The sequence below is a fragment of the Marmota marmota genome, unplaced genomic scaffold (assembly GCF_001458135.2).
Source record: "Marmota marmota marmota unplaced genomic scaffold, marMar, whole genome shotgun sequence".
Taxonomy (NCBI): domain Eukaryota; kingdom Metazoa; phylum Chordata; class Mammalia; order Rodentia; family Sciuridae; genus Marmota; species Marmota marmota.
The window spans coordinates 12,405,038-12,431,156 of record NW_025999880.1 but is presented as its reverse complement, the minus strand read 5'-3'; the positions used below and the strand labels follow the sequence as shown (position 1 = coordinate 12,431,156).

General features: G+C 37.7%; 1 protein-coding gene across 1 annotated transcript in view; it reads right to left on the bottom strand.

The window, feature by feature from the left end:
• Window positions 1–2,845: 2,845 nt before the first annotated feature.
• Window positions 2,846–26,119, bottom strand: part of Znf652 (zinc finger protein 652) — a 53,166-nt gene continuing 29,892 nt past the window's right edge. The window contains exons 2-6 of the mRNA XM_015495509.2: window positions 17,957–19,120; window positions 15,378–15,525; window positions 14,907–15,022; window positions 14,304–14,448; window positions 2,846–6,249 (exon numbers count right to left, since the gene is read on the bottom strand). Coding sequence (XP_015350995.1) covers window positions 5,738–6,249; window positions 14,304–14,448; window positions 14,907–15,022; window positions 15,378–15,525; window positions 17,957–18,865 — 1,830 coding nt within the window. The 5' untranslated portion in view covers window positions 18,866–19,120 and the 3' untranslated portion in view covers window positions 2,846–5,737. The remainder of the gene's footprint in view (window positions 6,250–14,303; window positions 14,449–14,906; window positions 15,023–15,377; window positions 15,526–17,956; window positions 19,121–26,119) is intronic.

The window sequence follows — 26,119 nt, the reverse complement described above, 5'->3', positions numbered from 1 at the left end:
TTTTTTTTTTTTTTTTTTTTTTTTTTGTGACTCCATGGGTTGAACACAGGAGCACTCCACCACCACATCCCTAAACCCCTTTCTTAAATTTTATTTTGAGACAGGGTCCTACTAAATTACTGAGGTTGGCCTTGAACTTGCCATCCTCCTGCCTTACCTCAAGAGTCCCTGGGATCATTTTTCTCATTTTAAAGGGTTCATTTGTTTTTACCTTTGGAGGAGAACTTAGGAGCAATCAACCTGTACACAGCACAGACTAGTTTTGGCTGTGAACGATTAGCCAATTGCTAAAATAAATTTTATCAATGAAATGCCCATATCACAGACAGAACACACTTTGACCCTCTGTTTATTACATCCTTCAGGTGTTATGTATCAATCATACTTTTAAAATGAATTAGATGACAATAACTAGAAAAGAAAGTAAATAGAGGTTTTTGAGAGATGAGAGAGGCAGATTAAAAAGAAAGAAATAAGTGAAGGTCTTCTTTTAAATCCAGAGAGCAATTTTAAATTCATTTTGACTAAAAGAAAGTTATGGGTACAACCTTGCAAAATATTTGCAAAAGAGAAGAGGGTGCAGAGCAACAGCAGCATTCAGAATCCCTTTGTCAGGAAGGGCAGGCATTCAGGAAGACTTCAGATGAGAAAACGATGTACAAAAGAGACTCAAGGACCTTTAAAGGAACATCTAGCTTCTCATGAAAGAAGGTGAAGAGCAAGATAAGGATAATATCTTTCAACACTAGCAACACAATATATGAATAAGATGTAAATCAAAGTTTAAAAGGTAAACAGAAAACACATGCAGGAACAACAAAAAAATATGTTCAGAATTCTTGACCAAGGTTTTAGCCAGTTTGTAGAGTTAAACCCTTTGGATTAAGGGTGGATCCCAATACTCATGCAGAAGGAAATAATCAGAGGTAGGATTTAGACCAGGGAAATAATGCTCCAGGATGCTGGCTTTTTGAAGGCACTCAAGAACAGAGTGAGAGAGACTGAAGCTGCAGTGAGATCACAACCCTAGACAGAGAGGCATATTCTCACTTTATCTGTCATAAACAAACAAAAACAATGCCAGGAACACAGGGACAAGACATGTATCATGGAGTGATCCACAGAGTTGACAAGGTAGAAAGAAACCCACTTCATGAGTCATTTCTTACAACAACATAGCTTCTACTTAGGAAACAAGAAAGAAAAGTTTGTTTTCTGGATATGCAATTCTGCAAATTAGTTTGAATTAAGTAACAAATTTGATAAATGGTAAGTTATCTAGTTCTTTAAACAAATTTACTGAGGCTGAAGCTTCAACATTGGGAAAACTTAGGAGTTTGATTTTCCTTAAAGTCTTGCAAAGCCTATCCTCTAAGACAAAAAGATCTGGTCATAAAGTCTATAAAAATGTCTACAGAGTATAAAAGTATAGAACTATGAAAGTGAATATTCTGATGGCAATTTTTATGGCTTCCATAGAAAGTGTAGAGAGGACCTCTGGTTTGCATTATCGAGGTAGTGTCCAGGGTTAGAAGGTTGTCATTATCTCTTATGAATGCTACAGATGACAAAAGCAAGTCAGCTAGGGCGTTGTTATTGCATGAGATGCCACTATCTCTAATGGCTTATAACTTCCATTCCTGAAAAAAATTGGTCTTTTGGGAAATTCCTATCCTTGATTCAGGCAAAGGAAAATTAAGACCCAATATTTACTTGTTTAGTTTTACAGTTGAAAGAATTCCAAGTGAGCTGATTTTTTAAAAAAAAAATTATAGTTAACCGATAAAATGCTTAAGTGTAACTTATCCCCATTTTAATTAAATCCTCCCCAGTCTGGAACATCATCATGTGGACCAGCAATGCAACAAGAGTTATCTTTTCCATAGAGTAGCTCAAACAGAAGTGTTCATCTAACATGAACACTTAAAAAAAAAAAAAAAGTGAAAATAAAAACCTACCTACCACAGGATGTTGTATAAAAATTTGCAAGGTGGGCTAAATTTACCTATACATCTGCAAAGAATTTCTTTCTTTGTTCCAGATTCTCAAAATTTAAAACTTCCAGTGAAATAAAAATGAAACTAAACACACACATCCATTCAACAAAAATGAAAACATGAAAAAAAATTTAAGAAGTAAAAAATTCAAAGTTTACAAGTTCCTCTTCAAAGCATTTTGCCTGCAGTTAGTGGGCTAGGAACAATCAAATTACAGGGAGCATTCTAACCACAATAAAAAGGTACTTCCAATAAAGCGTAGTTTTTCTTCTTCATTTTTTTTTTTTTTAAAAAAAGATGGTATAAAATTATGGAAACTTCTATGCTCAATCATTAATTTAGAATAATTGGTGTAAAAGGTAGACTATAAAAGTATGTGGGAGTGATCTGCACAGGTTTCTTTGAACTATGGTAAAGTTTTATTCAGAGATGTTTGCTAAAAGTAAGAATCAAATCGTAAAGATACGTAGAAAGGAGGCCATGTGCCTTTAAACTATTCATCCTTTTTTCTTCATTCAGATTTAAAAACCTACCTCAGTATAAGCCTACCTGACTCAATTTGAGAAAACAGGAACCTTTTATTAGGGCTAAAGAAGAGTTTACATTTGAATGATAAATCTATGAGAAAAGAATAGAAAATGCAAAAAAAAAAAAAAAAAAACAACATAAGGATAGAAAGGCATTGGTCCTNAAAAAAAAAAAAAAAAAAAACAACTAACTACCAAAAATGCAATGTCAACTCAAGAAAGTCCTTGGGAAATTTTCCTCAAATAAGTAACCCTTGCAATGATACAAGCCTTTAAAGACAGTATAAGATATAGTAATGAGAGACAGCCTCATTATCTATATAATGCTGAAATGTGGCCTTTATTGTCTTTGAGATATAAGTACAGATAAGGGCTGAGGACTCAAACTCCTCCAGAGTTTTTTTTTTTTTTTTTTTTTTCAAAAACAGATAATGAGGAGGTCATAGGCTTTGAAGAATTCATGGGGTGCTATAGAATATGCAACTTTATTTTGGTAGAGGACCCCAACCAAATTTTCAACCCTGAGTTTGAGTCTTCAGCACGTTAAACCTGATGCACATACATGTTTTAAGGCTTAATCCTTTAGTTCTTGTATTCAGAAGCATTAATGTCATGACTATTCTTAATGCATTTCATTATTCATACATAAAATGACACTGATGAGGAATCATATTCTGAGAAGTTTTCCTGAAGACCACAAATCTCAAATAAGGAAAGGTACACCTATCCAGGGGAGAAAATTGTAAGTTTCTAGATTGTTCCACAATACATTTCACTAAAAATTATACTGTGTGACAATGTTAATTCTTTTTTTTTCCAATCATTTTTTTCCTTCTGTAAGAATAGTGTTGGCTATTTGCTTACTATTTTTTGTCTATGTAACAGATATTTTCTTATGGCTATAGTTGCTTGAATGAAAAACCAAAGATGACTACATGAATTTTCCAGTATATAATTATAGAACATCTCATGAAATAGTTGATTCAGTGGTCTCAAGTCTAGAGTTCAGAATTGCCGCCCAATTCTACACATTTATTTAGAACAAAATAAGGTATAACCAATTAACTAAGGTATAATTTACATCTTTTTATAAAACTATTTTAATATTACAGGCCTGACCATGAAATAATGATAAAAGTCTACATAAAAGTGTGGATTTACAAACTTGTCATGGAATGCAAAAGAGACTGTGGAGGTCAGGTCACTAAAGTTATAACAGTCAAAATCAAGGAACTAAAATCCCTTACCAGCTTGGGTACCTGGGGGCTCAAAGAATGTATACAAATATTAAAAATACCATTCTTTAAAACTTACATCCAAAAACAGGAAGAAAAATATGTCTTAAGATATTTTTCTGCCTCACTGCAAAATTTTCCTATGCATTATAGAAGACAAAGGCAAAATCGGAAGGAAAAAAATTGGAAACATTAAACCAAAAAGCTAGTAGAGAGTGGTCTGTTTAAAAATAGAGACCTAACTTCACAAATGAAAGTTCCATTTATCCCTGCTACAGAGCTAATCATCCAGAAAAGTGCTTGACACATATCTGCACATTTCATATAAAAATAAAAAATAAATAAAAGAGTTCTGATTCAGGCAATGATTTAAGAGCCCGAGGAAAGAGAAATGAAGACATTTCAAGATTAAAAAAATGGAGGAGGGGGTGTGGGAACTCAGTTGTTTGAGATGAAGAAATATAAAATTTATAGCTTCTAATGAGTCTGGATAAATGTGGTCAGTTAAATGCAATCATTGTGTTAGCCCTTCTGTTCAACCTTCCCTTCCAGGTAATCAGCTCCTGGTTGATGGTGCCCATTGGAAGACCCCCAAACTTGAAAAAGGAAGCCACCTAGAAAAACGAGAGAGAGGTGCTGCTCTCTTCCTCACCTAAGGGTGCTGGTGTTACATAACTATCTTCAGAGGACAGGGCAGCAAAACCTAGGAATTTCCCCTCAAAGTTGTAGGCATATCCACATTTCATGTATAACATAAAACTCAACCAATTTGTCTTCTCATTCAAATTTCTCAGCCACTATCAGCAATAAGTTTATGATTTTGGTTTACTATTTTAGTTTTTCATAACAATTCTAGAAAAATAAAGCAACCTCAAAAACAGAGACTCTAATTTGTCTTCCCAGAAGAGTTAAATGTAAACACAGTTCCTAAGGAGAGTAAGAAACAGATGTGACTAAGATGAAATAATCTCTACTTCCTTCTAACAGTGAACAACTTCATTCAAGACTTTTCAAGGCAGGACCCCCTGTAAATCATCCATTCAATGCATGTGGGGCCCAAAGCAACACGGAGGAGAGGAGCATGTCAGTGAGGCTGATGGACATCTGAGAGCTAAGCAGAGATTTTTAAACTACCAAGTACTTACACCACACTCTGAAAGCAAAACCTCGGTTTTTGCAGGAACCTGGTCTGGCGACCCTTGCAGACACATCTAGTCTCTGAAGCACCTTTGAGTTGTACGGATGTAAGAATAACTTTGAATTATAGAAGTTATATGCATCTTTAAGAATCACATTTTGATGATTATAAAATTTTTTTTCTATTTTACAACATAGGTTTAGCTACACAGAAAAAATTACACCGCTTATTGAAATACATTTCATTTTAGAAACAGACTACTAAAGAAGTCTATACAAAACCTCTAAAATAATTTCTGTAGTAAAATAAAGAGTGCGTTAGGAGAGCTACACAAAGAAGAAAATTTCCATCTTTCTCTATAATGCTTGATATACTGTGAAACATGGCCAGCTTAACTCTGTAGCCAGCACCAAAAGCTGAAAAGAATTCATTACAATACACAGTGATACAATTAATGCTCTGGATTAATCTCACAGCCTTCCCGATTAGTACAAAGGAGACCAGGCCTATCCCCTCTTTGAGGAGAAGTCCAGGATATAAAAGCAAGCATACCTCATCAGCTGATATGAAATTATAAAATCCCACAAGTCTGAGTATTTGAAATTTATAAAAGTCGTCAGAAAATGCAAGCAAATTGGGCTTTAGTTTAGTGGTTCCCTGGTTTAGATGAGTTTCCTTGTGAGCTCAAGGTCGTCTTCTGGTTCACTCCCTTGGGTCTGCTGATTCACCCCAACAATGGCAAAGCCCCTGAGGGAGCTGAGGAGAGCCTGAGAAGTGCAGAAATGCTCCACCAACTCACCGTGGGAACACAACTGGGGAACGTGCTTAAGGAGATGGATGTTAATGATGCGGTGCTGAACTGTTCTTCTCTGCCAGGTGCCGCAGAAAGGTGTCCTCACTCTGGCCTCTGTGATTTAAAGGCTCACTCTTGAAGAGAGCTGGTGGTGGGGGCAGGTGAGGGACTGGAGGGATAGGAAGGTGGTGCGGGTGGTGAGGGTGCGGGTGGATGTGCAGGTGAGAGAAGGGGTGGGGGATGGGCCGTGGGGGAAGAGTGCTAACGGGGTTCATACTGACGGGAGGAGCCGGGGTGGTGGGTGTATTCACCACAGAAGGAACTGGGGTGGCTGGGGCAGTTGTGAGTGGGATCTGGACGGCAGGCGGCACATTCACGGGACTGGTCACCCGAAAGCACTTCTCCTTGTGGGCCTTGAGCATGTTGGAGAAACGGAACCGCTGCCCGCACACGTCGCAGGGGTAGGGCTTTTCGCCTGTGTGAGTTCTGCGGTGCCTCTTCATGTTGGGGCGGCTGGTGAAGCTTTTGCCACAGATTTCACAGATAAAGGGCTTCTCTCCTGAAATGAACATGGAAATGGATTAACCCACTGGGCAATAACTATCTGCTGATGTTATTCCTCATATTTACAAAGGAGATTACCACTTCTCTTCTGCACGCATCTTACATTCTAGTCATAAAAGAGTCACCCAGATTGCAACTTAAGAGATCAGAGCAGACACAAGTACGACTCACTCACATGCAATCTACCATCTTGGTTTGGTTAATGGAGAGGGGACTGGGGGAAGGTGGTGGCGGCGCAGGGGTCTGCAGCTGCATGGCTTCTTCTCTTCACACTAGTGGGTCCCTTTAACTCCTGCTAGGAGCACTTGCTGTCACTTCAGTTGCCACTCCTTTCCTTCTCCATGTATTGAGACTTACAGTATACCAGGTTCTAGTCTAATCGCTTCACATCTACTAATCTTGGTGATCCTCACAGTGACCTTACAAGGTGATATGAGGAAGTTAAGAAAGCTGCTGACTGTTTGTTAGAGGAGGGTCCAAACTGAAAACTCTAAAGTCTTGCTCCAAAGTCTGTGTCTGTGTGTGGACCAGAGTACTCACACTCCGGGTGCATTTCTGTACACACAGAGGGATGTGTTTTCTTACTCTTTTTCCTCCACTTTGGGACTCCCCATAACTAGGAGCAAAGTCCTATGGTCACAGTCATATTTCTTCTCTCCACTTTCTTATTCTAGTAGAAACCTTAACGTCTCCTATTGCCTTTACCACAGAAGACAGAATTTCCCTTGCTTCCCTGAGGGATCAGTTTAAAGAGTTGGAAGGGGCCAGTTTGCTCCATCTGTCAGCGCTATTTCCAAGCTATTGTGTAGCTCTTATCTTTCCGCTTTCCATTATTCCAGCCCTGCACTGAGGCTCCTCACTGTGACTCATACTCACATCTGAATGAGTTCTAGCTCATCTTGTTTTCATTCTTTTAAAATCCATTTCCTCCAATCATCTTTAAAACTTCAAAGTCTGTGTTATACAGAAATGTTACCATGATTATCTCTAGGTAATGGGATTATGCATATACTGACTTTATTATAAACACTTATCTGTATCTTCTGTTTTTCTAAAATAAACACAATTTACTTATATAATGGAATGTTTTAAAAACACAGTTGTTTGATAACTCATTAACCCCCTGAACCACCTCCTCCTTGACTCTCCAGAGTTAGTATTCTTCACTCACAACAGCTACCTAGAAATAGAGCTGAAGGACCTAATTTTTGAATTACCATGGTCTGAGAAAATACTTTCCACCTGATTCGCTGATCACTACTTAGTATACCAGACACGATCCCTTTTACCAACCTGCAATCCTCCTGCCTCAGCCTCCCAAGTCATGGGCACAAAATGTAATAACTGGCTAAACATTTAAAATCGACCACCTAGCTGAGCATGGTAGCACAAGTTTGTAATCCCAGTGGCTTGGGAGGCTGAGGCAGGAAGATTGCAAGTTCAAAGCCAGTCTCAGCAACTTAGTGAGATCCTGTCTCTAAATAAAATATAAAAAGGACTGGGAATGTGGCTCAGTGGTTAAGTGCCCCTGGGCTCAATCTCCATACCAAAACAAACAAACAAACAAAAAAACCCAAGAAAATCAACCACTTGTATAACATTCCATGGCCATATTTAGTTGCTAGAAGATACAGGAACAGCTAACTTCATCAAAGTAACTAGACCAGCATGTATATCAATACACAAAGACATACCTAATAAAGCTGACCTAACATTAAGAAAAGAGTTATTATGAGGAACCCAGAGAAAGGATGTTATAAACGAAGACAATCTACAGGAAAGATTGCAAAGAGCAAGAGTCTGGCTAGCTGTCTTTTGTACTGTTCCAAGGAAAAAATGATCTAGTCAACAAATGAACATCAGAAACATATGCATCTATATACCTAACCTGAATCTTTTTCTTGAGCTTTAAGCTTACTTTTCAAACTGCTTACTGGTATCTCCACTTGAATGTCTTACAGATATCTCAAAATTAAATTAATTAGCCTACCTACGAATCTGCTCCTCCCTCCACTATTCCCTACTGTGAAAATAGTACAAAGCCCCAAATCTAAGACTAACCCTTGATTCTTTGCTCCCACATTACCAATATCCATTCAATCACCTTGTTCCTTTGACTCTACCTTGTCCGTGGCTGAGATTTCATCCACTGCCATTTCAGTTCATATCATCACAGTTGTTACCTGGATTACACAACAGCCACTTGACCAGTTTTACCATCTCTGTTCCTGCTCCCCACCCTCCAGTCCTCTCTTCACACTACTGCCAGACTTAACTCTCAGAGAGTTGTGTCACATATTACTTAAAATCATTCTCTTTTCACTGTCCTTAAAATAAAGTTCAAAATATTTTACAGGGCATAAGGGGTTCTTTGTGATCTGATCCCTGTGTAATGCTCTCCAGTATTACAGTGATCAGTCTCCCTGCCCCTCACACTCCTCCCTGTGCTTTTACGGCCAAATCACTGTCATGCTTGCTCACCTGCCCCCAAGCCTGACCAACAGCTCTGTGGACCCAGGAACTATCTCAGTCTTGCTTACCTTAGTAGTGCCATTTAGCAAACTCTTAATAAATATTTGTTAATTAAGATATATCTCTTCCCCTATGTTTTAAGATCTCTGAAACTGGCATATACTTTATAATCAATGACACATCATGTTTAATTTATAGCATTTCCTCAGCAGTATATAAATTTTGTCTTTCAACTGATGGCTTCTTGGATTCAATGATGTATAGCACTCACTATTAAGATCATTCAGTTGCCTTCCTCTGTTCTACTTCTCTGTTCCTGACAATCTTCTGATTATAACTTATCTTCTAATATAGATTTTTCCTTAGGCAAAGAATATTCTGACTAAAGAGCATTAAGAATTCTGAACTAGCTGGTTGTGGTGGTGCACACCTATCATCCCAGTGACTCAGGAGACCGAGGCAGAAGGATTCTAAGTTCTTGGCCAGCCTCAGCAACTGAGTAAGACCCTCTCACCCTCTCTTAAAATTAAAAAAATAAAAAGGACTGGGGTGTAGGTCAGTGGTAGAGAGCCACTGGATTCAATCACTAGTACTGGGGAAAACTATCTGCCATTCATAATTTAATAGACTGGCAATTTTATTTGCATGTTATTAGGACTCTTTAGCACATATCATTTCCTCTGATACTGAGCTGCTTGGGCACTCCGACAAATCCTGGAAGCTGATGTCCTGTTATCTTGCTTCATTAAATTTATATCACAATCATTAAATGGATGATTTGGAGTCATATTGCCTTGGACAAGTTTTCTAATCCCTGAGCCTAAGCTTCCTGATCTGAAAAATAAAGATAATAACCTAACTAATAGGTTATTGTAATAGAATACACAAGTGGAAATGCTTAGAGCAGGATGTGGTAATAGCAGACACTCAATGCATTTTAGATACTTTTATTATTATCACCATCATCATTCATCAGACTGTAGGCTCCTTGAGGGCAGAAACCAGGTCTTCATCCTTATGTCCCTAAGCACAAGACACTCAGCCCAGTACAAGGAGAATCGCAAGTGTTTTACTCTGAATTCACCCCATGTCCATACCATACCAGGAAGCCCTGCCTTGTGGCTGATTAGCTTCCCTAGATTAGTTGTGCCTCACTTCTCTTTATCTACAAAGAAATAGCCCACTGAATGTCAGTTTTCACAACTGCCTTAATGCCCATCAAAATATGCTGTTGTCTCTAAATATAGTTTCATCCAGACTTAAATAATTTCTTCCTTTGGAACTGGGGATTGAACCCCAGGTACACTTTACCACTGAATGCTTTACCAGCACTTTTTTTTTTTTTTAAAGAGAGAGAGAGAGACAGAGAGAGAGAGAGAATTTTAATATTTATTTATTAGTTCTCGGCAGACACAACATCTTTGTTTGTATGTGGTGCTGAGGATCGAACCCGGGCGGCACGCATGCCAGGCGAGCGCACTACCGCTTGAGCCACATCCCCAGCCCTTTACCAGCACTTTTTATTTTTTATTTTAAGAAAGGGTCTTGCTAAGTTACTGAGGGTCTCACTAAACTGCTGAGGTTATCCTTGAACCTGTGATCTTCCTACCTCAGCCTCCTCTGAGTCACTGGGATTACAGGTGTGTGTTACTGTGCCTGGCTCCCTTTTCCTTCTCCAAAGCTAACCCTTCTCCCCTAGTCTGCTTTCCATCATTCTTATTGATGCCAAGAAACTAGAGGCTTATAGCTATTATGTAATTCTGCTCGTGAGTGGCAGGGTCCAGGCTTGTCCAACTCTACCATCCAGCTGCTTTTCACAACTTAAGTATTACAAATAATACTACAAGGCAGATGACAGGACAGCAGAAGTATTTCAATATGGATGTTAAACAAGGTCTAGCACATTTAATATAGAAAGAGTTATTATAAACAATAAGAAAAATCAAACACTGCAACAGAAAGATGAACACAGAAAAGGTACAAAGCAAATCAGAAAAGAAAATGCACTGATAATATACATGTGAAAAATGTTCAATCTTAGTTAATATTAGTTACTTAATATTCAATTATACAATATTAATTAAATGTAAATTAATACAAGAAGAAACCACTTCTCACCTATCAAGTGAGAAACATTACAGTTAGAAGGGTGAGAGAAGCCAGGCACTGTGGCACACGCCTATAATCCCAGCGGCTCTGGAGGCTGAGGCAGGAAGATCACATCTTTAAAGCTAACCTCAGCAAATGAGCAAGGCCCTGTCTCAAAATAAAAAATTTAAAAGGCTGGGGATGTTGTTCAGTGGTTAGGTACTGCTGATACCAAACCAGAAAAAAAAAAAAAAAAAAAAAAAAAGGTGAGGGAAATGGGGATTTTCATGCACCGCTAGTAGGAGTCTATGTGAAGGGCTATTTTGCAATACATGCTGCTAAGTCAAAAACGTGTACACTCTCTGCCCTAATAATCCTACTTCCAGAATTTGATCTAGGGAAATAATTTTGGATGTGTAAGCTACAAGGTTGTTTATCACCCTATTGTTTATAACAGCAGAAAAACTGGAGACAGAAAAAACAATGTCCAACAGGAACTGGCTAACCAAATGGAGGAAACATCTTTTATTTTATAGGACTGTTGTAAAGATTTTATTGACTAAATGAGGTCATGTATGTAATGCCTGGCATTTTGTGTAATAATAAATAATAGTTGCTCTTATAGCAAATTTATAAGAAGAAATATTATTTAGAGATTTAAATTCCATTGCTGATAATGACATGACGTATAAGATAAAGAACAGGTTACACTAGTGTATAAAGACTATATTATTTTATTTTATTTTACTGCTAGGGATTGAACCCAGGGCCTCATGCATGCTGAGCACATGTTCAACCACTGAACCACACCCAGTCCCTTGTTTCATTACTTTTCATATCAACACAGAAACACATATGCATAGTATGTATGTCTATATGTATTAAAAATTAGAACATTTTTAAAAAATGGATGCATGCTATAACATTAACAGTGGTCTTGTTGGTAAGATTTTATTTATTTTTTTGGTACTGGAGATTAAACCCAGAGGAGCTTTACCACTGAGCTATATCTCCAGCCCTTTTATATTTTGAGATAAGATCTCATTTTTTTTATTTTGAGACAGGATCTCATTAAATTGCCCAAGCTGGTCTCAAACTTGTGAATTCCCTACCTCAGCCTCCTGAATCACTGGGATTACAGGTGTGCAATACCCTACCCAACAAAGATTTTATTTTTATTTTATGATTTTCATAGTTTCTGATAATTTAATAAATGTATATTACTTGTTTTTTTTAGGGAGGGGTACAAGGGATTGAACCCAGGGGCACTTTACCATTGAACCACAACCCAGGCCTATTTTTAAGGTTTTATTTTTGAGACAGGGTCTCGCTAAGTTGCTTAGGGCCTCCCTAAATTGTCCTTTTTACTTTCTTATTTTGAGAAGGGTCTTGTTAAATTGCTGAATGTCTCATTAAATTGCTAAGGCTGGCAATAATTTGTGATCCTCCTGTCTCAGTCCCGAGTTGCTGGGATTATAGGCAAACACCACTGTGCCCAGTATGTATCACCCTTTTAAGGAGAAAGATAAAAATTTAAGTGAATTGTATTCCTTTAGAAAAAAATAGGAAATGTTCAGCTAGTCTATTTTTTTTCAAGATAAGAGAGACAGAGACAGAGACAGACAGAGAGAGAGAGAATTTTTTTTTTTTAATATTTATTTTTTAGTTTTTGGCAGACACAACATCTTTGTTTGTATGTGGTGCTGAGGATCAAACCCGGGCCGCACGCATGCCAGGCAAGCGCGCTACCGCTTGAGCCACATCCCCAGCCCCAGCTAGCCTATTTGGTCAAAGAAAAATATTTAGCATAAAATTGTATTTATAACTAAAATAATTATAAAATATACATTTTGATTTCATATTGTAGACATTTAAAGGTCTGAAGAATAAATAGAAAGGTAAAGGGGAGGAAAGAAAGAAAATGGGAAAAGGAGGGAAGAAGGAGCAAGGAGAAAGACACACAGGGAAACATGCAGAGAAGAGGTGAATGCAGAGGCAAACTTAAGTGTTGGGGGCCATTTTCAACAGTGCAACATTTACCAAGAACCTATGGGATGAGCACTCTTTGTGAATGCAACACAACCTCTGCCGTCAAAAAACTTCTGTTCTGGACTGGGATTGTAGTTCAATGGTAGAGCACTTGTGCTTAGCACATATGAGGTCCTGGTTTCAATCCTCAGCACCACACAAAAATAAATAAATAAACAGATGGATAAAAAATAAATAAAAGTATCCATCTACAACTAAAAATATATATAAAAAAAGTTCTGTTTAGTTCCATTGTTTTCTGCCAAGTAACTGAAAAATTGAATCCTAAAGAGATTCAATTAGAACTAAGAGTCTAAGAGCCAGTGAAGATGAGACTGTTAAATACTTTGATAGATCTTGCTATTTACTTGAGCTATATCTTCAGTTATTATCATTTTGGGGGTCTAATGTAACTAAATAAAGTCACTTCATGACTTCACCTTGCCCAATGCTTACAATCTGAGGGTGCTCTGTTCTGAATAAGAAAGAAAGCTACCAAGCAGGCATTTTTCTTTGGACTTCAACAGAGAAATGGGAACTAAAGAGATCCAGCCATGGGCAGAATTTCCTCACCACTAGTTAAGCAAAAAGAACAGCAGGCTAAGCAAGATAATCTCCTATGGTTCTTTCTAGTTCTGCTACTCTACTGATTAGATTTTACTTAGAAATCTAAAATTGTTTCATGCTCTTCAATCTGCTCTTCAATTTGTGCAGAGATGGGTAACCCCAGAACATCAAGTTCACACTGTAAAATAATGATAGTATTTATGTGGAGAGCTATTAATTTATCCAGTTCCCTACAATCTGAATAATCAAGTGGTGACAGGGTTCAAAGGCATGCTATGAAGCCATGTCCCTAAAACTACAAAGTGATTAAAATCTATTTAGCTTCATTTAATGAATGTGTTCCTGAAAGGTAGCAAAATTTTAATGAATAAAATCCAATCACGAGCTGGGGTTGTGGCTCAGTGGTAGAGCTCTGGCCTTGCAAGTGCAGGACCCTGGGTTTGAACCTCAGCACCACATAAAAATAAATAAGTGAAATATTGTGTCCAACTACAATTAAAAAATAATAATAATAAAAGAAATTTTAAAAAATCCAATTAAACTTTGGGAATATCAGAGGGTCTTCTATTTGAAGTAGTAAGGGTCCTTCAATTTTTAAGACCCAGAATATTTTCCTAAGAAAAATAACATATGTATATACAAAGCAAGATTTCAGAAGTTCCTGAACCACAAGAACCCACTTCCTTAAATAAACCCACAGTTAAAAGGCAGTCACAAATAAACCTTTTTGAAAGTTATGAAAGCTAAATTTTTAATTATTATGAATCTGTATTTTTACATATTTGGTTTATTTAAAATTGAATTTTTTTCACTTAGGATGAAAATTTGTGGATCCAGATTTAAAACAAAGTAGACCCACGGGTGATTATCAACAAGTACTTGAGAAATCCTTACCAGTGTGTGTTTTCATGTGTTCGTCGAAGTACTGCTTCATGTTGAAATCCTTGCCACACCACTGGCACATGAACTGTTTGTGCCCAATGTGGATGCTCATGTGGGAGCGTAGCTGGTACTTGTACTGAAACCTTTCGTCACAGTTCTGCATTGGACATAGTGAAGATTTTTTAATGCCAATCACAGAAGCTTTACCTGAGACCACCCTAACACACTCTCTGACATTAGGTCTATTTCTCATACTCAAAATAGAACCTGCTCGTGTCAGCTACTTGGCTTTGCTATGTTTCTGCAGCTGAGTTATGAATAAAAGGGATTTTTTCCATATAATTATTACTGGAGCATACTCAACTTCTGTGAATCACTGAGAAAGAAAAAATAAGTCATTACATGCTATTCCCAAGTTAACCTAAGAGAGTTAACCATGTGTTAAATAGGACATTTCTCTTCCTAGAAGTGAGAGTGCACACAAAGCTCAGTGTGCCTCTGAAGCTTCTGTGGCATGTGGCCATGCACCTTGTACCTCAGCATCTCACTCTCATTGCTGCACCATCTATACAACGTTAGCTCTGGGCTTGGCCTATGGGGTGACATAGTCCTTACCTCACATCTGAAGGGCTTCTCTCCAGAATGCTGCAAGGAATGCACCTTGAGTGACATACTGCGTTTAAAGGATTTTCCACAGGTTTCACATGTAAATGGCATGTCTTTTGTGTGTGCTGCAACATAGAACACACTTACACTCAAAATAATTCCACCAAAAAAGCTCAAAGTTGAAAGCCAGATGTACTGTAAGGTAACTATGCCATCTTAACTTTTTACACTTTTTTTTGGTGACACTTTAATAGTATACTCTGAAGAGAAAAATAACGAAGTTAAAAAGAAATCTGGGTGTGGAAAACTACACCATCCAATTTGGTGATGCTTACTGAAAACATGCTGTATTTAGTCTCAACATGTCAAAACTGATTAAAGTACAGCAGTTCCACATATCTTGCCCAATCCAGAGCATAAAGCACACCAAGGAACAAGAGGAAATTATAGGTGTGAGAGAAAGAAGCAGAAAAAACTTACCAACCATGTGTTTCCGCACGTGAGCCATGGTATAAAATTTCTTCTCACAAATTTCACAGGAAAATTTCTTTTCTGCATATCCGTGGACAATCTTGATATGTTCATGAAGGGACCAGAGTTTCTTGAACGATTTGTTACAGGAAACACACTGAGCAGGATAAATAGAAATAATCTTTATTTACTTTATTTATGGCAGAAAGCCATACTGGCCTCCTGGCAGATGAAATGGATGTGCTTTAGATTCACAGCACAAGGCCGGAATCTAAACAAATGCGATTCCACCGTGGAGTCCAGATTCCAACACCAACATCTGTACGCTCTATTTTACAAGATGCATCTTTTAGAGAGCCTTTAGGAGTGTGATAACAATTGTAAAAAGTAAAACAAGAAGTGGAAGTTCCACTAATATCAAAGATGTGACTGCTATTATCAAGTTAATGTTGTACCTACAAAAAGAACCTTCAGATTTATTTAGTCCGTGGATTACCCAGGGTGGCTGCCTCTCACACGTGAGGCACTATGCAATTAATAGGCGTTGACCAGAGAACACAAACTAATTTTAAATTATAATAAATAAAAATAAAACAACATATAGCAATGGTTATAGATCTGCAGAAGTACAAAAATATTTTTATACCTTAGACAATGCATTTGGAGCCCTCATTAACAAGTGAGATTTTGTTGTATTTTCCCAAATCTAATCTACTCCATTAAACATTTCCCTCTGGTAGAAATTAGTATAACCTCTAAACTGTTAGCATCATTCCTCCTTTTCCCCTACAGCCCTGTTCCAGATCTGTCTTACATATATCTATAGGAAAGACATCACACTGCCTAGTCTCTTATGTCATGGAGCTTAGAATAGAGCAACAAAATAAAATATTTCTGGTTAAAGAAAAACAATATCCAAAAGTTCTTGGTAATCAATAGACCTTGCAATACTTAGAAAACAAGTTAGTGTTCTCTATAAATAAAGATCTCTGAACATCAGTGTCACTGCAGGAAACAAGAACTCTTGAGAATTCAGAGTTGAAGGATAAGTCCCTGGCTAGAAAATGCTCTAGAAAAGGACAAACCACTTCCATAAGCCATCTTATAGGGCAGGGTTTTGATTTTTCACTTGTTACCAGGTCATTGGGATTATCAGGATCTATACAAAGCATATATATACAAACAAAGCAGTGTTCTTCAGGAATGGGAAGAAAGTTCGATTAGCAGACTCTGCAAACTCTATAAACACAAGTTTAAACATACCATGATGAGGAATAGCAAGGCAAGTCACATACAAAAAAAAAAATCTTTAAAATATTTTTTATCCTGTAACTAAAAGCAAAGTTAAGCAAAGTATTCTATAACTAAAGATCAGGAACACTTTTTTAGACATGAAACATTAAGGAATCCAATTCTGACCCCTAGGGTGCAGCATTACCCTCCCGCTGGCTTTAAACGCTGTAACCAATTCACACCCTAGAGAGGGCACTCACTGGCACTGGCTGTTGCTGAAAGACAGAGGAGCCATGACTCAAATCTTCTTTTATTTACCACGTGTCAAAATCAAGTCACAATTGATAGACCAAAAAAACAGTGGATCTTTAGCAAATGTAATTTATATTTTTAAAAATTCACTTTAAAGTAAGGCAATGACTTCAGTTGATTAAAAGCAATAAAAGAAAAGTAAAAATTAAAAATGATCACTAACATGAGCAGCACTCCAAAAAACAAAGTAAAACAATTTATCTTTTAAAAGGTTAGCTTAAATACAGCACAAAATATTTCTACTGTACACATCTTAGACTTTCAAAGACTTACCTTTTATGAATATCCACTAATATGCAAACAATATAGCTGCAATCCACACAACCTAACATGATTAGCACACCTCTTAACCTACCACAACAGTCCTTTCAAGACTCCAGCCTGGTTTGAATACCATGTTTTGTTACCTTAATAATACTGTACAGTAGCATTACGAAATCCCACTGCAGGTGGGCAACATTTTCAACCAACTCAGCCTCTGTTTAAAGTTTGCATATTCCCTTGGGCTCAGCCTCTTGACAAATTTAGTGTTGTCATTTCTCCACTGGTAAAAAGCAAACTCACTCCTGGAGGTCTTCCATTTCCACCGGTCTGCGTCATTATGGTTTTTGTCCCCATCAGCTGCACTAGATTCTGGCATCCTTTTAAATAGAAAGGGACCTTTCTCTACTCCTGACCTTTACTCAACGTTTCCCACCTTGACAGAAAAGATGCCAGAATGAATTATATCACACGTCCTACAACAGTGAATCTCAGGGCAAAGTCGATGCTGACTTTACGTCCTCGTCAATCATCTCTAAGAGATCCCCCTTCCAGTGTACCTGGGTTCCCACTAGTCCAGCATCAGTTAAATGTAATGCTTTTAAAATACAATGTTAAGCCTTGGTTTTGAAAAGACCCAAGCAGAAGCTTCTAAAATGATAAATTGGTGAAATCTGTCCCTTCAGCCTCCTATTGTATTTATTCTCTTGGGCAGACACCAGATGAATCTGAATAGCCAGGTTCTATCCTGGAAAGTTTGCCCTCTCGGTGATAAGACCTACCTGAATGTTTTTTTCACAGTCTGTTTGCTGGTGAAGGGACAGCTCACTTTCCAGGACAAACTTCTTGCCACATTTATCACAGATCTGCATGCGCCTGTGAGTAACGTTCATGTGCTTCTCCAGGTACCATCGAGTATTAAACACCCTGGGGCACTTCTCACAGGTCAGAGTCTCTTTCTCTTCACCCTTAGCTTTCTGGACTGGTGCTTTGGGCTCCTTTGTGGCCCGCTTCTTACGCTTAGGTGGCTCTACACTCTTCCTACGCCCTCTGGTAGCTCTGGGAGTAGGGGAAGTGGTAGCTGCGGCAACAGAGGCAGCTCTCCGCGTTCGCCTTTGTGTAACATTGACTTTCTCCACTATCTTCTCCTTTTTCTTCTGCCTTTCATTCTCTCCGTAGTCATTGCTGTCATCAGTGGCTTCTTCCTCACTCTCTTCCTCTTCCTCCTCACTGCTCGTCTTAAGAACAGGAGTCTCTTTGGACTGAGAAGAGACACCCTTTTCCCCTTTAGATACATTTAATGTTTGATTATTAAGGTTTACCTCCACTATGATCTGCTCCCTTTTGTAAGAGACTTCCTCCTCCTCCTCCTCCTCCTCTTCCGAGTCATCAGAATTCTCCCGGTCTTCTTTGACAGCATGCACGTCAGACACTGCTCTTGTCTCCCTGAAATATGGCTGTTCCTCCGTCTCATGGAGATGTGGTTTGCTCATCTTGGTATCCACTAACACAGAATAAGGACTTCCTGATTCCCTTTTGTACACTTTGGTGGACAGGTCAAGTTCTTGGTTGGCACCACGATAAAAAGTAGATGGCACTTGACCACGGCGGCTCTCTTCTTGTGCCATCCCTGCTACATGCACAGCACAGTTTTCAACCAGTTCCTGACAAGAACTGGCTGTGTGGCTCATGGGTAAGTGGCCCAATTTATTAAGCAGTTCAGAGTATAGAGAATTAATTTTAAAATAAAGAAATTATTAGGACTCAAATCTTTTTCCATTCAGAGAGAATTACTTAAATGAAAAAAAGATATTACTGGAACCTGTGTGCAATTCTTCCAGTGTCACAGCACCAAAACATAAGAAAAAGGGTTTGGTATTATGGCAAGAGCAGAGCACAGGTGATTTTCTTCTGAAGAGAGCTGCAAGGAACTTGGAGCATCTTATCTACAAAGAGAAACAAAGAGGAAAAAAAAATCAGATATCACCATTTCCTTTTTATGGCTTTTATCACAACAACAACTTAAAATTAAAAACATAACAAACATAAGTTAAAATTATTAAGCTCCTTACATATACAATGCTTTATATGGTTAGATGGTTCAGCATGGGCCATTAGTTCACTGGCTTACATGAGTCCACAAATATTTTCTGTTAGGATGTCCAGTTCACCGAGATATCTACAGAGCTTAGCACAGTGCCTATCACACAGTATGGATCTGATGAATAAACATCTACTAATGCATAGCATTTGTTATCCCAGATGCTACAGATACACTTACAAGGCAGAATACAAGGCCTGTGTCTGCACAGAGTCTACAGCCCAGTTACAAAATATCATGAAACACTCGGGAGCTTCAAATAAGCTGGCTTTCTTTCAGTATCAGTCACCACATCGACTACAGTGGGATTTCAAGAAAAGTGGTGGTGGCACAGGCCCTGGGAATCATGGAAATAAAGCAGCTAATTGATATAATTATAAAAGGGAAAGAAAATACCCTTGGCTTTAAAAAAATTTATAACTAGATATAGATGTAATTGTTTGCAGGTTTAATAGAGTGACTTCAAAGTTGTTAAGTATTTTAAAATTTGTTGCCTGAAAACTCAGTAGATCTATTCAATAACCAGGTGATTTTTTTTTTCATGTGTCAGTTGCACAGAGGTCTAAATTCTAAGAAATAGTAACCATCAGGTTGATATGATTCCAAGAAAAATAAAACCATCCATTAAAAAAAAAAAAGACTAGAAGGGCACACTATTTGCTTTGTGACATGCCTCACATTGCTGTTTAGCCAACCACTTAACCGCTGAGTCATATGAACACTACTGTGAGCACAGACCCTGTGGAGCTGACAAAAGGGAAGAATGTTTGCCATACGCATGGGCACAGCAAAAGATTTACTGATTCTATTTTATACTTACTGCAGAACTTTGGGATTTTTTTAAATCAAAGTAATTTTAAAGAAGCACCCATAGTTTCACAAATCAAATATATTGGCCCTACTTTAGCTACCTTGAGTCCCATTCCTCAGAGACAATAATGCCATTTTAGCTGTTTCTTCCTTGATATTTAATTCTTACCTTTTTACATATGAATATTTCTATTTCTTGACTCCCCCCCACCCCAATTTCAGGCACTACACCTCATCTCTCATTATAATTTTCTCATTTTTTTTTTTTTTGTTCTCAACTCTCCTCTCATACAATACAGTAGTATCAGAACTTTTAAAATCAGTATACTGCTTGGGACTGTGTAGTTTGTGACTATTTGTTGCCTTTGTTATTGTCTTCTCTTCCAAATTTTCTCCCATTTCTTTGACCTCAGAGATTTATTTTTTTTCCTAAAAGAAATTATTTTACTTTCACTTAATGGAATTTCAGAAAAGAATGATGATAAATGCCACCAGGTTTTACTTGACATCTAAGTAGATGTAGTGATACTTTTTTTCTATTCAAATGAGGAAATTATGGCTCAATTGTGCATATTTTGAGGAAGACATATATATGGCATTGGAGCAAAAGCACCTGTACTCAAAATTAAGAGAAGGAAGAAGTACGCAACCACTGAAGCAGAGCTACGCAGCCAATATCAGAAGTATGGCTAGAAAAGAGTCATGGATATAGCTAAGGCACATGGAGGTGACTGGACATAGATAAAAAAGAAGTAGCCTACAAAGATGATACTGCCATAAGAACCCACCAGCTGGAGCTAAAAGACTGTGACTGCTCAAGACCAAAATGAGTGATGGGTTTCCAAGCATCTGTGGCAGGAAATGGGCTAAGTGTTGATCCTCCCAAAGACAATACCCACTGTCCATTTCAGATACAGTTTAGGAGGGTCACAGGAAAGAAGGAAGGAAAAGGGAATAGAAGGGAGGACAGCGAGCGGCAGAGAAGAAAAAGAAAGGAGGAGGGGAAAGAAGAAAGAAAAAGAAGGAGAAGGAAGAAGAAATAGAAGGTCCAAAGGATGAAGTTAGGGATTAAAAAAAAAAAAAGGCAAGTGACCAGGCACAGTGGAGCATGCCTGTAATCCCAGTGGCTCAGGAGGCTGAGACAGGAGGATTGTAAATTCAAAGCCAGCCTCAGCAACTTAGAGAGTCACTAAGCAACTCAGGGAGACCCTGTCTCTAAATAAAAATACAAAATGGGGCTGGGGATGTGGCTCAGTGGTTGAGTGCCCCTGAGTTCAATTCCCAGTACCAAACAAACAAACAAACAAACAAACAAAAAACATATAAGTGAACTCTCTTTGCTCAGAAGGGTTTCAGAATTTTTTGTAGACTTCTATGTTTCCTATTTCCACCTCTTTCAAACAAGAATGTTTATTTTTATTATTTTGTTGCTGTTTGCTATCGTATTGTTTAATGTACTAAGAACAGCAAATCATTTGTCAATTTCTTTTCAAAGTTCCTGGATCAAAAAAGCAACATCTGGACTCAATGAAAAGACTACTATATATCATCTCCTCACTAACAGACCACTAAACATCACACTCTTGCATAACTCTGAGATTCTGGACTTTGAGCTTAATATCGTGATTTTATAGGAAGTTGAGGTATCTTACCCTGGGGAAGAAGTAAGTAAGTTTTGCTTTAAGAGTCAGTAGACCAAATATCTGACAACTAGAAAGATGGACTGGGATAGATGTGTCATTCAGCAAGTACTTTCAGCTGTCTGTCTCCCTGGCACAGAGGTACCATGCTTCCTAGCCTCCCTGAAGTTATGGGTCTACATGACTAGTAGTGTACATTGGTTTTTGAACTGTTGATGTTAGTCACTTCTGAGCTACTGTATTTAATTGCTAATATATAAAAAAGATTACAACCCTCCCATCAGCCTCCATCACTGCCCAATGATAAAAGCCAGAGCTCCCCAGCTGATGTTGTGAGAGAAAAGAAATCCTTCATTGTTTCAAGCTCTTAGATTGGACCTCATTAACTAGGTCATGCTTGTTACCACAGTATGACCTAGCTAATGTAGTACTCTGTGCACATATATACATAATAACATATTGTCTTAGTCTTGAGTTAGCAGAAAAAATGGAATTAATATGTACAAGGTTAAAAATCAGAAATATAAAGGGTTGAACTCATAGTTTAAAAAAAAGAAAGAAATGATTCCTCTATTTTTTAGTGTTTTTTTTTAAACATCTTATTTTACCTTCATTTACTTCTCTTTATTTTATTTTTATGTGGTGCTGAGGATCAAACCCAGTGCCTCATGCATGTTAGGCGAGCACTCTACCTCTGAGCCACAACCCCTGCCCCTATTTTTCAGTTTTAAATGGATTTTTTATTTTATTTATTTATTTATATGTGGTGCTGAGGATCGAACCCCACGGCCTCACACATGCCAGGCAAGTGCTCTACCACTGAGTCACAACCCCAGCCCCAGGGAATCCTTTCTTAATGAGTGAGATGATAATAGCTGGGTATGGGTACTGTAATCCCAATACAACTGTAATCCCAGTTACTCAGAAAGCTGAGGCAGGAGGATGGCAAGATTGAGGGCAGCCTGAGCAACTTAGTGAGACCCTGTCTCAAAATAAAAAGGGCTGGGGATGTAGTTCGTGGTAGAGCTGGGTTCAATCCCCAGTGCCACCAACAAACAAAAAAACAAAATAAATGAGATGATGATAATAAATAATAAGACTCGTTTCTACTAAAAATTCTAATTGAAGTGCTTTATTCATCATTTTAAGGGATGAGCACACATATACATTCCCACATGAACATGAAAGTAACATCTCAATACTATTAAAACCAGAAAAACTCAAAAGAATCATGACTAAATCACACAGTCACAATACAAGATGTAGTCTAAGGGTTCACATCAAAACACATGGACATTCTGCCCACATTTTACTTTCTTCATTTAATTTTTCCCTTATCTGAGCTTTTATGATAATCTTCCTTTATTCTCTTTCCAGAAAACTTAAAATATTTCCTAAGAATACAATGAGTTTACAAAACCAAAAACACATTAGGGAAATTAGGACCTTCCATTTTCCAAGATCCTACTTTCTCAATGTATCCTCAATCCCACTTACCACAGATCACCTTAATATAGTTTCTTATAAGACTCTTTAAGTAATACATTGAGCTCTAAGACATGATACTAGAGAAATCTCTATAGTGGCATTACACAAAGCATGTTCACCTGTTCTTACAGATCATCTTCAGTATCATAATATGAATTCCAAAATGAAGTGGTTCATGCCTTAGTGTCTATAATTAACATAAACAATTTGTGGGGATGTGGGAGAATGTGGTATGTAAAATGTAGGTGTAAAAATTGATAAGCAACTAATTCTGGCACTCTAAAAGCTTACAAAAAATACAATTTTAAGAAAAATATTCAATAGTATATTGCAGAGAGTAAAATAAAGTTTCTCAGAATGTGCTCTTTTCAATGCCATTTTTTTAAGTAGTCTAAAAAAAACAAGTTTACTGTCTTTAAGAATATTTACTTGAAGCCAGGCACAATGGCACATGCAACCTGGGAGGCTACTGCAGGGCATCTCAAGTTTAAGGCCAGCCTCACCAACTTAGCAAGGCTCTAAGCAACTTAGTGAGACCCTCTCTCAAAACAAAAAATTTAGGGCTGGGGATATGGCTCAAGTAGTAGCGCGCTCATCTGGCATGCATGAGGCACTAGGTTCGATCCTCAGCACCACATAAAATAAGATAAAGATATTGTGTCCACCTAAAAGCTTAAAAAAAAATAAATAGTAAAAAAAAAATTTTAAAAGGCTGGTGGTGGGCTGAGATTGTGACTTAGTGGTAGAGTGCTTGCCTGGCACGTGTGAGGCACTGGATTTGATCCTCAGCACCACATAAAAGTAAATAAATACAATAAAGATATTGTGTCCAACTATAACTAAATAAAATAATTAACAAAAGGGGGGGGCAGGGAATGTGGTTCAGTGGTTCAATCCCCAGTACAAAAAAAAAAAAAAAATTTACTTAAATTTAGTTTTAAAAGGGAATCTGAGACCACCACCATTATACATGCATGCTCCTGGGAAGGGCCTGTCCCAGTTGGCTCTGCCCTATCAGCGTCCTCACCAAGCTGAAATTGACATTTGATGATTCGAAGGAGCTGATTTACAAACTGACCAAGAGCCTGATTCACTCACAAGTCAATGGGATCCTGAGGGGCTCACATTATGTTGCAACCAGCAATAAAATCTTGAGAATCCTTAACTCCAAAGGACTTGCTCTTCATCTTCCTAAAAATCTCTACCATTTAATTAAGAAAGCAATTGTTGTTCCAAGGCATCTTGAGAGGAACAGAAAGGATAAGGATGCTAAATTTCATCTGATTCTGATAGAGAGCTGTGTTCACTGATTGGCTCAATATCACAAGATCAAGCAGGTTTTCCTCTGCCCTGGTAGGATAAGTTTGTTTATGTATTCAAGCAATAAAATCATTGTTTGACTAAAAAAAATTTAAAGGGAAATAATTTTGTTTCCTGGAAAGCTTTAATAATTACTTTCTTCTAAATTCAACAGTTTTGTTTTTTCCTTATTAAAATATATACCTAAGCATCCTCCTTTTACTTTACAAAGATTCCACTTGGATTAGTGTTTCTAAGTTGGAAGGGCAACCTGGTAAGTCATATTAATCTGCTACCTCCGCTTATTCCATTTCCTTCCAAACCAATTGTACTGATCTGTTTTCAAAGCTTGAACCACCCCTGCCCTTCCCTAACCTGGTCCTGATGAATGAGTTTCTAAAACATAAAACTATCCATGAGGAGCAAGCCAAAACTAAAGCTATAAATAAACTAAAAGGAACAAGGAGGGGAAAATAAATGCATATCAGCAGAGTTCTTCCAAAAAGAATGATCCACTAGGAAGAAGGACAGGGTGACACTTATTTGTTGTGATAGGAATGATCTGATGCTTTATTTTCATATACATATACTTTTTTAATTGTAGATGAACACAATACCTTTATTTTATTTATTTATTTTTATGTGGTACTGAGGATCAAACCCAGTGCCTCACACATGATATACAAACGCTCTACCATTGAGCCAAAACTCCAGTCCAATGGTCTGAAGCTTTATTCAAAAGGTTTGCTACTTTTGCAGAAGACTTCTTACTATGGCAAGTGCTCTACCAGTTAGCTGCATCCTCATCCCCAATAACTGGCCATCTCTTCTTTCTACAAGCCCTGTATTCTTTGCTAACTGCCACATGTTCAGGAATGTCCTGCACCATTATGTCATTCTGATTTTTCTTGCTAGAAATGAACTTGTTTGCTTTCATTTCTGCCCATCTAAAATTTTAATACCTACCCTTCAAAGTGTTTCTGAAATGTACTATTCTTCATAAAGTTTTTCCAGATTGCCCCCCAATACATGTTATTTCTCTCTTCTAAACTTTCACATTGCTTTATGCCATTTGTTTTGCATATGGTAGATGTTAAAAAATAATTTGACCATCCAGAGATGTTGAAAATAGTTATTTGGCAAATGTGTCATTAACAAACTTTTCTAATATGGAGAATGAAGTGAAAAGTCTTCTGCAAAAGTAGCAAACACAGTAAGAAAAATATACAATTAGGCAAGACAGAATATATTTTTTAAAAAGTAAAAAAAAATTAAAGTAGAAGAAAATAAGCATAAACCAGCTACAGTGGTATGCACCTGTAATCCCAGTGACTCAGGGAGTCTGAGAAGGTTCAAGGCCAGCCTGGGCAACTTAGTGAGATCCTTTCTCAAAATTAAAAAGGCAGTAGAAGCCAGGCACATTGGCACATCCCAGTGACTCGGGAGGTGAAGGCAGGAGGATCACAAGATCACAGCCAGCTTCAGCAATTTAGTGAGGTCCTAAGCAAGTCAACAAGACCCTGTCTCAAAATAAAAAGGGCTGGGGATGTGGCTCAGTGGTTAATCACCCCTGGGTTCAATCACTGGTACCAAAAAAAAAAAAAAAA